General features: G+C 39.2%; 1 protein-coding gene across 6 annotated transcripts in view; it reads left to right on the top strand.

Moving 5' to 3' along the window:
- Positions 1-12,691, top strand: part of Dmd (dystrophin) — a 1,759,261-nt gene that overhangs the window by 1,650,518 nt on the left and 96,052 nt on the right. For all 6 annotated transcript variants that reach the window (XM_041642825.1, XM_041642826.1, XM_041642828.1 and 3 more), the window contains one exon: positions 6,086-6,160. In XM_041642825.1, coding sequence (XP_041498759.1) covers positions 6,086-6,160 — 75 coding nt within the window. The remainder of the gene's footprint in view (positions 1-6,085; positions 6,161-12,691) is intronic.

The following is a 12,691-nucleotide window of genomic DNA, read 5'->3' as shown; positions in this document are numbered from 1 at the left end:
ACCAGAGTCAAGAGAAGTTCACAGGCTAAACAATGTGGGGAAGAAAGAAAAAGAAAGACAAGCTATTACTTGTTTTCAAATATGAGGAGGGTATGATGGCACACTTTAATCCCAGCAGAGGCAGGAGAATCTCTGTGTTTGAGGTCTTCCTGGTCTATGGAGTGAGTTCCATGACAGACAGGGATCTGTCTGGAAAAAAAAGCAAAAACAACAAAAGAGTGAGTGGGCCATCATTTCAGCAGTTGGCAGCTCAACTTGAAAAACTGAAGACATTGCTTCTAGATTCGCTCTGTTCCTGGGTTCGAACCAGCCCAGAGGTAAAAACTAATCCAAGTCAGGAAGAGCAATGCTTTGATCCTGAGCATTTTGATCCTTCTGAAGTGTGCATTCTACCAGCTGCCATGGAAACATGGGTAGCTTCTTGGATAGTCTCAGTCCTCTTGAGTTCTGGCTGGGAGAGCTAGTGACCTCATTCCAGCTTGGATCCGAGTTGTGGAAAGTAGATAGCCTCTTCTGGGCCATGGGACTGAGGGGCTTTATTAGCATTCTGAAACTTTGGCATATTTTAGCGAGGCCGTCATTCCCTGAGCTTCAGCCCAGGATAGATTCACACAGTTCACAGCTGTGTCGCATCTTGAAGTTTCTTGGGCATCCTACATGCTTTCACGAGGCAGGCACTTATCGCTTCCAGCTGTAAGCCAGAGGGAGAGGGACTGCAGATCCTTAGCAATATATGCAGACTCAAACGGCGTAGTTAACTCCCTAGTTGGACTTTTAGGCACCAGAAATCTGTTGGAATTCACTGATGATTGCTGAATTCACTGATGATTACTGGGTGTAAGTTCATATGGCTTGTAGCTCTGTTTTGGAAACTAGCCATTTTCCCCGCTATTTTCTTCTGGCATTCCTGCATCCCTGATTGAGAAGGGTTTGGACTATGTTGCTTAGAGATGCGATGGCAGAAGGTTTGTTCATTACAATAAGTTGAAGGCACAATGGAAGGGTGTCAGGAAGGATTAGGTAGAGGCAGGATGTGTCATAGTTAGGAAGACTTGAAAGAACTGCTTTGGGGAAGCTGAAAGCTCTGCTAGAGCAAGAATGTTCCAGATGCCTGTCTCTTGATACTTTCCCACAGTGAGCCACACCCCAAACAAATCATATCATCCACGCCTTTCCAATTGGAGCTCTAGCTTCTGGAAGATGCCAATTCTTTATAGGAATTCTGTGAGAGTTGGATGAAGTGTCTGACCTCATTTGCACCCCCCTTCTTTTTTTGAGTTCTGAATAAAACCAGAACAATTGGAAAGGGGGGTGGAGTTAGGGCCATAAGAGAGAGTCTTTGGTTGCACACCAGAAAGAAGGAAACAAATCCCGTGAGTTGAGAGTCAGTTGAAAAGGAGGATTAAGAAAAATGGGGAGGGGAGTGCTGTGCCAGTGTCTTCGACTGAGACGATTGCTTGGTAGATAGCTCTCATGCCTTACAAATGGCCACTGAATGTTCTTAAGGGAAATGTAGACCGTATTTAACCCAAAGAATGATTCTATGTCTTTGTACAGCTAATTTTATAGAGAGCTTAAAGTCCTCAATAATAAGTGTGTAAAATCCATAGTGGTAAATATACGAAAACTCTTTTGAGTATGCTGGAAGCAGGGCAGGAATCCATTTAATGCCACAAGATGACTCTTACTATAAATTTGTCCAGAACACCTTCAAAGCTAAACAGTGCTGACTGGGGGAAAGAGACTAAGGGGAAAAACCGTGATGTTGGGGGTAAGACGAATAAAGGATTATTAAGAATGTAGCTGACAGCTTCCTTTTTATTCCTGTTTTGGCTTCCAAATTATAATGAAAGCAGGTGCCCAAAGAAGCACTGTCACATAGGAACATTAGGCAGTGGGTACCAGATAACCTTACAGCTTGTACCAAAAGCACAGCCAAATACTAGCTGTGCTGTTTTGAGTGCCTTTGGCGAGCCTGGGTAAACCACAGTCCTTCATTGCAATGGTTCTTAGAGTGTGGTCCATGAACCAACAGCATTAGCATTACCTAGAAACTTGTTAGAAATGTATATTCTCAAGCTCTCGCCCAGACCTATAGAATCAGGAAATCTAGAGTGAGGAACTGGGAAATGTGTGTTTTAGAAGTAGCCCTCCAGGTGTATTCACATTTGAAAGACCATTGATTTCATAGTACGGACTCTGTCAGGCAACCAAGAATCCAGTGGGCCACAGTTAGACAGTGTTAGGTCCAGTTTAGGGTACCATTTCTAATAATGTAGAATCTGCTAGAATGGTCTTTGATCCTATTAACGTAATGGCAGGTAATGTTTCTAAATCTTCTTCAACAGTGTTCATATTTTGCTTGACACTAGTATGAACAATACTACCCTATCTAACACTACTTATGTTAATTAATGAAATCCCCAGTGTAATAGGAGCTAAATATAGCTGCAGCACTTTACGGTGGCCGCCTCTCGAGTGAGGCTTTTTGATTAATTGCTAAGCAGCCACCCCTGGAGTATGCATTCCTGATTAAGACAACTGACCGCCTCTGTAGTGTGGCTTAAACTAACATACGCATACATCACATTGTACTGTATACATGAGAGTAGTTTTTTTCACTCTTAAAATTGACATTATTAAAGCATAATTTAAACACCATAAAACACTTCCATTTTAAATACACAGTTTTGGCAAACATGAGGTCATGTTGCCCCTACACCAATCACAATACATACCCTAACCACCTCAGTTATAGCTCTTGGTTCCTTTGAGTAAAAATTTCCACTTCCACACCATGGAGGTTACCATTTGTCCATAGGTAGATTTAGCATGTTTTATATTTTTTCAAAATTATTTCTGTAAGTTTTATGTAAAAGCCAGTTGCATGGCTTTTAGATTGATGTTTTGTTACATTCTCTGTAATTATTTTCCTTTTATTGTATGTCAGTATCTCTTATGTGGCTAGCACAGGCTGATTATTTGTTATTCTATTGCTTTGTTTCCAGCCCAGTTTGGGGATGTTATGAATGAAGCTGTGGACAATCATGTTCCAGGCTTTTTGTGAACATGTATTTTATTTATTTTTGTAAATATTAATTAATATTGGTCATAAGATATATGTATATTTAATGTCATAAGACACTCCTAATCTGAGGCTGGAGAGTTGGCTCAAAGGTTTAGAGCGTTTGCTGCATTTGTGGATGATCCAGGTTCAGTTGTCAGCACCCGCATGGTGGCTCACAACCACCTATAACTCCAGTTCCAGAGGATCTGTAGGCACCAGACATGCATAGGATATATAGACATACGAGCATGCAAAACACTCAGACACGTTAAGTAAAAATAGTAAATCATTTAAAAAAAAGAAAAAGAAAGAGACTGCTCATATAACTTTCCAAAATTGTGTTGTTTTGTATTCCTATAAGCTCTGTAGGTGCTCTGGTTGTTTCGTGGTCTTTTCATTATTTGGTATTGCCAATCTTTAAAAAATTATGCTGAATAATTTGGAATAGCTTCTAGATGTTCTTTTCTTCCCTCTCATTTAAATGTAGGCCAATATATTTGGTTTCTGCGCAGACCACAAAGCGAATAATGTTGATCTAGGTGACTTAGATATAGAGAAAATATTACTGTTTCCTTCCTTAGGATCAGTGGTGTGGATATCCTTTGTCTGTGGCAGTTACACTGTCTTCTTGTCTTCTTTTTGTTCATTTACTCATTCAGTCTGTCAGCCAGTTCTCTGGCTGTATTAGCTCTGCTTTGTCACAGAGCAGTTATATATTAAGTTGCTAAGAAATAGGACTGGTGACAAAATTCTCAAGGAGCTTTTTGGAGCTGAGTTTCTGAAGTTTATACATACATGCAAACTACATACATACATACATAGAAACTCTCGAAAAGAAACATAGCTATGATAATGCTTGTGCAGACTTGCATAAGGGTGCTGTCTGAGTATAGCCCCCTGTTAAATGACCTGACTTTTCGGGACTTACAGATAGAAAATGGTGGCCTAAATTGTTGAATTGTTAGTCCATGCCGACTATCGGACTTAGACCTTAGACAATAAAGCTAATTGTTAGAGAAACTTCCTCCTGCAACAGATGGGAAGAAATACAGAGAGCCATAGGCAGGCATATGAGAGAAAGAGAGAGAGAGAGAGAGAGAGAGAGAGACAGAGAGAGACAGACAGAGAGAGACAGACAGAGAGAGAGACAGAGAGACAGAGAATCACAGAGAGTGAGACAGGCAGAGACACAGAGAGAGAGAGAGACAGAAAAACCTTGAAACACACAGCTCTAAATGGGTTGTCTCCATCTAATCCCTCCGCTCAGAGCTCAGGGCACCCCACAGAAGAGAAGGCAGAAAGAAAGAGCCAGAGGGGATGGAGGACACCAGGAGAACAGTACCCTCTGAATCAACCTATCAAAGCTTATATGAACTCATGGAGACTGAAATAGCATGCTAGGGCCTGCATGGGTCTACACCAGGTTGTTTGTGTCTAAACTATGGCTTCCAGGTTAGCATTTTTTATGGGATCTCTGAGTGAGCAATGAGTGGGTCTCTGATTCTTGTGCCTTCTCTTGGGGACTTTTCCTTCTTTTGGTTTGTCATGTCCGACTTTGATGTGATGGATTTTGTTTTATCTTATTATATTAATTTTATATTTTCAAATGAATGAGTGGATGAAAATCTAGCCACTGGTATAAAGGACTGAACTGTTAGTTACACCTACTGGGAAGGGAACTCAGTTCTCTCCAATGGAGTGACACTGGGTGCACCAGCCACTCCTGGGCAGCCCTCATGTGTCAGAGTTGTTGACCCATATAATTGACTCCACAGGGTTTTTTAAGGGGGGGTGCTTTTATTTGGTTATGGTTTTGTAGGTTTTTTGGGGGGATGATTTTGTTTTTTGGTTTTGGCGGGTTTTGTTGTTATATTGGGTTTTTGCTTGTTTTTTTTTTGATGAAGAACATTAAAGTTGGGTGGGTAGGGAGTGGGAGAAGTACTTGGGAGAGGAGAAGAGTATGACAAAAATATATTTAAATTTAAAAATAGTTTTAAAAGATAAAATGAATATAATGCTAGTTGCTGGTCCAAGATTGCAAAATTACATTTTAGCAGGAATAAGTTCAAGAAATATGTTCTGTAAAAATAATTAAGGAGATGATGAATTTGAGAGAGGGTGGGCAAACATGGGAAGAGTTGGCGGGAAGAAGGGGAGGCATGGAAATGCTGTTAGTTTTCACAGCAAGTGCTCGAAAAGTTAAGAAATTATTCCATTTAATCGTGACTATAATTAATGGTGATATATGGTTGAAAATGCAAAGATGCTGGCTGGATATTAAGTGTTCTCACCACAAAAATAATAAGGATGTTTGCTTTAAATTTAATCATAATGTTATGTGTTTTTTTAACCTCAGACATCATATTGTATATGACAAATACATGCAATTTTAGATCAATTTAAAAAATGTTGAAATTCATTTTACTTTCAATTTTATATCAACACATACACTTGCAGATTATATAAAACATGCTTGGAATGTTAACAGTATATATTCCATGGTTGTAGGCTGTTATGCTTTATTTATTCAGTTTTATAGTTTTCTTTAATTCTCTTTTCCACAGTAAACATCTGACCTTTTATATGAAAATATGGGCATAGCGTTCTTTGCGTTTTCAGGTCTTATAGCAATTCCAGTAATGTATTCCTTCTCTTTCTTTAATCTTGTACAACAAGGATTTACTACAGTAGATACAGATTACAGTCTAGGAAGAAAAACAATGGTTGGCCTCCTTTTCCCTCTGGGGACCTAGCAGTGCATGATAGGCCGGCAGGCTCTGCCATTGTAGCCTTTCCCGGAAGGGAAGCTAAGCTGTCCTCACTGTCCAAGGGCACAAAGAGCTGTTTCCTTAACACTAAACCTACAGAAGTTCACCTTCTAAAGCTCAGAGCATAAACACAAGGTTTCTTTCTAACTTCTTATTGTGACTTTTGTAGCTGTTGGCAAATCATCGGGGGTTTCCTCTGTGCTTTCTGATGAAATAACAAATGGTCTTTGTCTCCCTCCTTTTTCTTCAGCTGACCTGAATAATGTCAGGTTCTCCGCCTATAGGACTGCCATGAAGCTCCGAAGACTGCAGAAGGCCCTTTGCTGTAAGTATTAGCCAATGTTTGAAGGCCTTGATCATTTTTCTTTGCTTAAAGAATGAGGACTGGAGAGTTTTCACCATGTTTACACCCTTACGTCACAAGGTCATTTTGCCAAATAAAATTTATTCTTGAAAGCTTTTTGGCTTAGTACCTGCCCAGACTGTTTTGTTGGGTTATAATTACCTCTGCAAGTGTTCAGTGACTTTTGTTAAATTGATAAGATATTGGTAAAATTTGTTTTGTTAAATGAATAGCATTTACACCTACATTTATCTTTGTGAAAGTTATTTTATCTCCCCCTTTCCCATTATATCTTCATTTTATAAAGACTATTTAATATTAGAGCATTATAACAATATTATCTGAACCAAGTTCATAGATATGTCTTTTGTTTCTTTAAATGCAAATATTCAGATGTATGTTATGATAGAGAAAAGATGATTGGATTTTTTGTTTGTTTTCCCTGGCAGGGTTTCTATGCATAGCCCTAGCTGTCCTGAAACTAGCTCTGTGGGCTAGGATAGCTTTCAACTCAAAGATCTGCCGGCTGGGATAAAAGGCAGCAACACCATGCCTGGCGAGATCTTTTTTATTTTAACTTTCCTTTATTTATTATTTGTGTCTTTCACATCATGCTTTTCAATCCCATTCATATCTGCCCTCTGCCCCTGCTACCCACCTCCAAAATAAAGCAAAATTTAAGACAAAAAAAAAAGAGAGAAAATTAAAGAAAAAAAAGGGAAAAGAATCTCGTCATGGAAGCGACAGTGTGACGCAGTGAGTCACACAGTATAACCTTTCGTTCATATATCTTTACTTGCAAGTGTTCATTGCAGAGTCATCGGTCTGGTTTGAGGCCTCTGGTTTCTGCTACACTATCGATGCTGGGCCCTCACTGGGACTCCTCTTGGATATCCTGTTGCTGTCCTGTGCTGTGGAGATCATGTAGATTTGGATCTGCAGGAACAGCCCCGTCATATGTGTTCTAGTCATAGGGAGGGAAGGCTGTGTTCTGAGGCCTGGGGCCTACGGAGAGCAGAAAGTACTCAGGAACTAAAATGACTTCGTCATGGTGACTCTGCAGAATTCCAGGCCTATTGTGAAATATTAGGCTAGAGAGAGAAGCAGGAGACAGATTGCGAGAAGCTTTTAAAACCCAAGTTAAAGCCTTTAGAGGTCAGTGGGAGCCATTCAAGAGATTTTGGCAAGGGGATGACATGGATGGATTTTCACTTTGAAAAACCATTCTGGCTGGGAAACAAAGCATGAATTGAGGGTTGAACCATGAGCAGGAAAGAGATCTGTTACTGAATTGAAACCAGCAATATGGTGGCTTGGATAGGAATGGAGGAACATTTCAAGATATAGGCGGCAGATGCTCCAAGCCTTAGTGATTTGTTTGATGGGGAGGGTGAAGGCAAATCAAGGAAGGGAAGACTCGTGGATTCTTGACTTGGGCTTCCCTGTGAGAAATGAGCTTGTCTACCAGAGTTTGGTAAAAGGTAGAGTGAGCTACACAAGCAATATTTAGCAATTAAAAGCATGGAGCTATTGCTTAAATGATTTATAGAAAGGTTAAGATAGCAAACACATATGCACAGAGGAAGAGAGAGGGAGGGAGAAGAGGTCATTTAGGACAGAGGATAAGCAACCATGAAAACTGAGTATAAAGTCATGTCTGAGAGTTCCGTAGGAAAATCCAAGGGGTTATAGTGCCCATTGCATGAAAGAAAGGAAGAACCTATCATAAGGTCAGATGATGGTGGTGACAATGCCCATTGTATATAGCAACAGAGAGAGCCTTAGTAACTTTGGTGAAGATAATACACCGAGCATCTTAAAAGTGAACAAAAGGTGTAGATGACTGGAATGGGCCTGTTCTTAGAGAACTTTAGTTGCAAAAAGGGGCAAAGAGAGGTTATAGCAAATTGGAGATGACTGAGGAAATAAAAAATGACTGACTTAAGATGACAGAATAAAAAGGGGCAAGTTATAGGCAGGTGTCCTAGAGCCAGGCAAAAAGAAGAGACACTTCGCTGCTACTGGAGGGCCAGAGAGAAGGATACATGCAGGTTCTAGGTAACCAAGAAACTTGGCAGCAAGAGGGCGATGGAAACCCATCTAAAACCAAAGGTTTTCTTTGTGGAGTTTGAGAATCCCAGTGACACAGTTAACAGTGGAAGGTAATAAAACGGACACTGACCTTATCTTTGTGGAGAACGAGGGGGAAGTTAAGTCAAAAACCAGCATTGGGAAACTCAGTCAGCTGACTGTTTCTACAAATGCCAATCTCTAGTGGCGCAATATTCCTCTAGCAGCAGCCGGCAACCAGAAGCTGCGTACTGCTGTCCTAGGATAGGCAGATGATACCTAGGTGAGGGTTGTGAGGGCTTGGGGAAAAGGGAGGTTAGAATGTTGTATTTCAAGGCCATGTTGGGTAGGAGAAGCTAAAAATTTAGGTTGAATTTGGCAAGTAGGAGGTAGAGGGATCAAGAGGTAAAGTAAGTTAGGAAGAGTTAGTGAAGGAACTGAAAAGCATGCAGTTATATTCAAGAAGGAGATATTACTGACTGCTATTTCTAAAGTAGCCATTTAAATGGGTGACAGAGTGAATTGGTATGATTTTTTTACGGAGGTAGACTAGAACATTAAGATATTGAGAAGCTAGAGTTATGAATGGCTCTTCCCTTCTAATACTAAAATCCCTCAAACTTGGGGATGGAAATAAGAAACACTGAAGGACTAATAGCCTCGGCCACCAAGGTCCTTTGGAAACACCTAGAGGTTCTCAGAAGTGGGTAGAACTAAAGTCAAGGAACTACTGGTATGGGGTTGTCATATAGTGATGCAAGTGCCCTAGAAATGATAGTATTGGGAAAGGTCAAATAGGTTCCTTGTCTTTTCATATTGATATTCCCAATAATTAACATAAAACTGAGCAAAGAATAGAGCTTTCTGTTTTCATAGAATGAATACATGGATGAAAGCCAATGGAAGATTCCATTGCCTTAAGAGCTTATAGCCCAAAGTTATCATTTTCTGGTGCATAGCTGCCAAGTTTCAGTAGCTAATAAAAGGCTCCCCATGCCTAGGATTTCCTTGGGGACCTGGTTAATGAATCGTAGCAGGCACAAAGGAGTTTGGGGTGGGGTGGAGTCAAGGGGCTGAATAGAGAAAGTCTTCTGCCTTTTTTTCTTCTTTTGACCCTGCCCCATCCCAGAGGTGCTGCTCGCCTTTGATAAAAAGGAGAATTATGAACTGGTTATTCTAAAGTGCTATAGAATATTCCTGTAAGATCCCAAAAGTTCAAAAGAGGTAACCAGCTGTTCCAGGTTATACTATGACAAAGCTCAGAAACAGACTGGACGGAAATGCCTCTAATGCCTTATGACTGTTATCCTTTTCCACCGCTGCCTGGAATCATTTGAACATTATTCATTTTTATGGTGAAAGAGAAGAATTCTATTCATTGTCTTTCTTTTCAGTATATGTCAAAATTTTAGTAAACACTGGGAACATGGAGGAGTTGGATAGGGTAAAAAAACCATGTTAGCCATTTAAGGTGATAACCTTGTAATAAACCTTAACTCTGAATGTAAGATGATTTGGTTGAATTTTCACTTTTAAGCAGAGTTGAAATTCTCAGCATTTCTTTTCAGATCTTCACTCTGATTTGAAAAAAAACTCAAAGATAGCAAAATTAGAGTGTATTTATCTAAATTAGGTACTGAATTCTTAAGAATGCATGGATAATACCATGCAGACTATGGCCCCATGTGCAGTGAGAACAGAGCAAAAAGTTTTGGCAATCCATTTACTTTTGAAGAATGTGTGTGGTCCAATTCCTTAGTGAGGTTTCAATAGGTGATTTAAGAGCTTCCTCCAAATTTTGTATTTGCTTAGGTTTATCTTCTAGCTCCTTTTTTTTTTTATTTCTGTGCCTGCAAAAGCTTGATAAAGAGCTATTGTCCATGGCCTAAGCAAATGAAACTTGCCCTGACTAGTTTTTCCTATCAATGTCTATTTCTACTGCGTCTTACATTAACAGAAATTAGTGATGTTATCTCAGTGATTTCTTGATGCCAGTGAAGAGATTGAATTTCCAATCCCTTAGAGAACATACTTAGCCGTCTCTATGAGGCAACTGATCTTTAAAATAAATAAATAAATAAATAAATAAATAAATAAATAAATAAATACTTCTCTATCAAACTTCAATATTACAGGAAACCAAATAATACATTTTATCTACTACAGAGAATGTGCTACTTAAGTTATGAGTATCACCATTGGCTTACAATGCCCCCAGTTTATAATAATTTTTATATTGTGTGCCTCTATGGGTGATTTTCTGTGCAGTGTAAACAAAAGTTAAAGTTGATAGAGTAGCAGAGAAAAATTGAATGTCTTGGTGTGAAGTATTTGTAAGCTGGTTCGTGTGGTCAATAGCCTGGGGAAGTATGAAGAAGATGATGTAGCTTTTCCTTTCTTCTCCCATGGTTCTGATGACACTCTATAAGTGTGCATCTTCTATCATCTAAAGGATAGCCAACTTGCAAGAGCAGAAGTAAAAATATACTAACAAAGCAAATATATTTAGTTTATTAGTGTGTAGGGGATTGGAGAGAGCCCAAACCACAGGGCTAAATATATGACAGTTGATAAATGTGACAACTATTTTCCATGCAACAAGAAATGGAGAATAATTTGCCACTGCTCAGAAACCTGATCCTAAATTACAGTCATACGATACAGTATAGAGTTGTCTGATTAAAGCTAAAACTTCTGGATTTGCTTTCACTAAGACAAAGTGAAAAATGTGCTTTCTTCCAGGTAAACGAACCTTACCTTCTAATAGAGCACTAAAGAGGGCATTAGGCAGGGTTAGGTTGGTAAAGAAGACTCACAGGACCCACGATAACATGGCTTATATACTATAGTTTATTGCTACAGCAAGCTACAATGCAAATAGTATTAATGTAAGCAAGATGTAGATCCTGAGTCATTCGCTGACTCACATCAAGGGCTCCCAAGTATAATAATATGTATAATATATTAATAATATATGTCCACATTTTTTTTCATGTAGCTTAAAAGGCATATCTCTGTTATATCAAAATTTAAAATATCTTGAAGATAATTATCTTGTGATAATATCCATCTATCTTCTAGGGAAAGTATTTTGGTGTGATAATATCCATCTATCTTCTAGGGAAAGTATTGTGGTCCCTCTAATGTCCTTGAGTTGCACAACAGGGAAAGAGGTATTTGGTGCCCAGTCCTTGTAATATCAAAGGGCCCTTTGTAGGCTCTATTATTCAGTTATCAGTGGTTTTATTTGCCCATGATTCTAGGCACCTTTCCATATTTGTCCTTCCTTCTGGAATTGGATATCCTCAAAGTATTATTCTTATATTAGGATTAGAACATCGTTTCCATCAGTTAAACTTTGCTACTTATGAGTAAACTCTAGCTGGCCAGGTATTCCTAGTCCAGCTCCCATTTTTTATAAATCTCTTTAAAATATTATTTCTTTCAGAGTTTCAGGTTTTTTACTGGTGTTGAACATCTTTACTTCCCCTCTTCACTTCTTCCCAGGTCTACCCATCTTTTTTTCCTCATGAAACATTGTGTGTTGTGTGCTTCATTGTTTTGTTTTCCTTTCCTTTTAGTTTTTTTTTTTGAAACTCTTCAAGCACAATTTGTGCTGCCCAAATATTGTTGATTGTGTGGTCTTCCACTGGACTGTGGTCAACTACGAAGGGTTACACCAAGAGAAGCCTGTCTCTCCCTCTCCCACAGCTAACCATTGCCATTGATTCTGTAACTAGGAGTGACACTGTGTAGCCAACTCTTCTCTCCAGGCTGGGATTGGGTCTAGGTTGAGCTTGCATAGTTTTGGTGTGTGCAGTCACAATCTTTAAATTCATACGTGCAGCTGTCCTGTTGTGTTCCAGCACATGTTGCCTTTGGCTTTTGATAATCTTTCTGTACCATCTTCTGCAATGATCCCTGAGACTTGGAAGGAGTGATTCTATATCACTACCCTTTCTCTATAAATATTGCCTTAGAAATATTTTAGTAAGACTGGGTTGTGAATCTTGTAAACATTCTCACTTCTGACATGTATGCTGGATGACATAAGAAAGTTCTGTCATCAATAATAGGACTTTGTCATTAGATTATAGAGATAGTTTTGATGTTTGAGGGGACGAGGGGACTCCTTTGGCCAATGGCAAGATGTAACGGATGTAACTGATGTTTGAACCTAGAAGGAATGACTAGGCTTAACCAGATTCTCTTCTGAGTGGTAAATATGTCCCTGGAAGGGAGTCATTTCTCTCCTCTCTCTATCCACTCAGGCATAAAGAATACACCACCACATAGTCCTAGTCTTCAATGACATCGAAGCTATAACTTCTTTTTTCATTAAAGTATTTTTGAAGAAGCTGGAAAGATGGCTTAGTGGTTAAGAGCACATACTATTCTTGTAGTGAACCCACACACATACATATAATTAAAAATAATAGTTTA

Source organism: Microtus oregoni, unplaced genomic scaffold (genome assembly GCF_018167655.1).
Source record: "Microtus oregoni isolate MIOR12 unplaced genomic scaffold, Mior012 000079F_ref0000094, whole genome shotgun sequence".
Taxonomy (NCBI): domain Eukaryota; kingdom Metazoa; phylum Chordata; class Mammalia; order Rodentia; family Cricetidae; genus Microtus; species Microtus oregoni.
The sequence above is the reverse complement of the archived record's forward strand: the minus strand, read 5'-3'. Positions and strand labels throughout refer to the sequence as shown.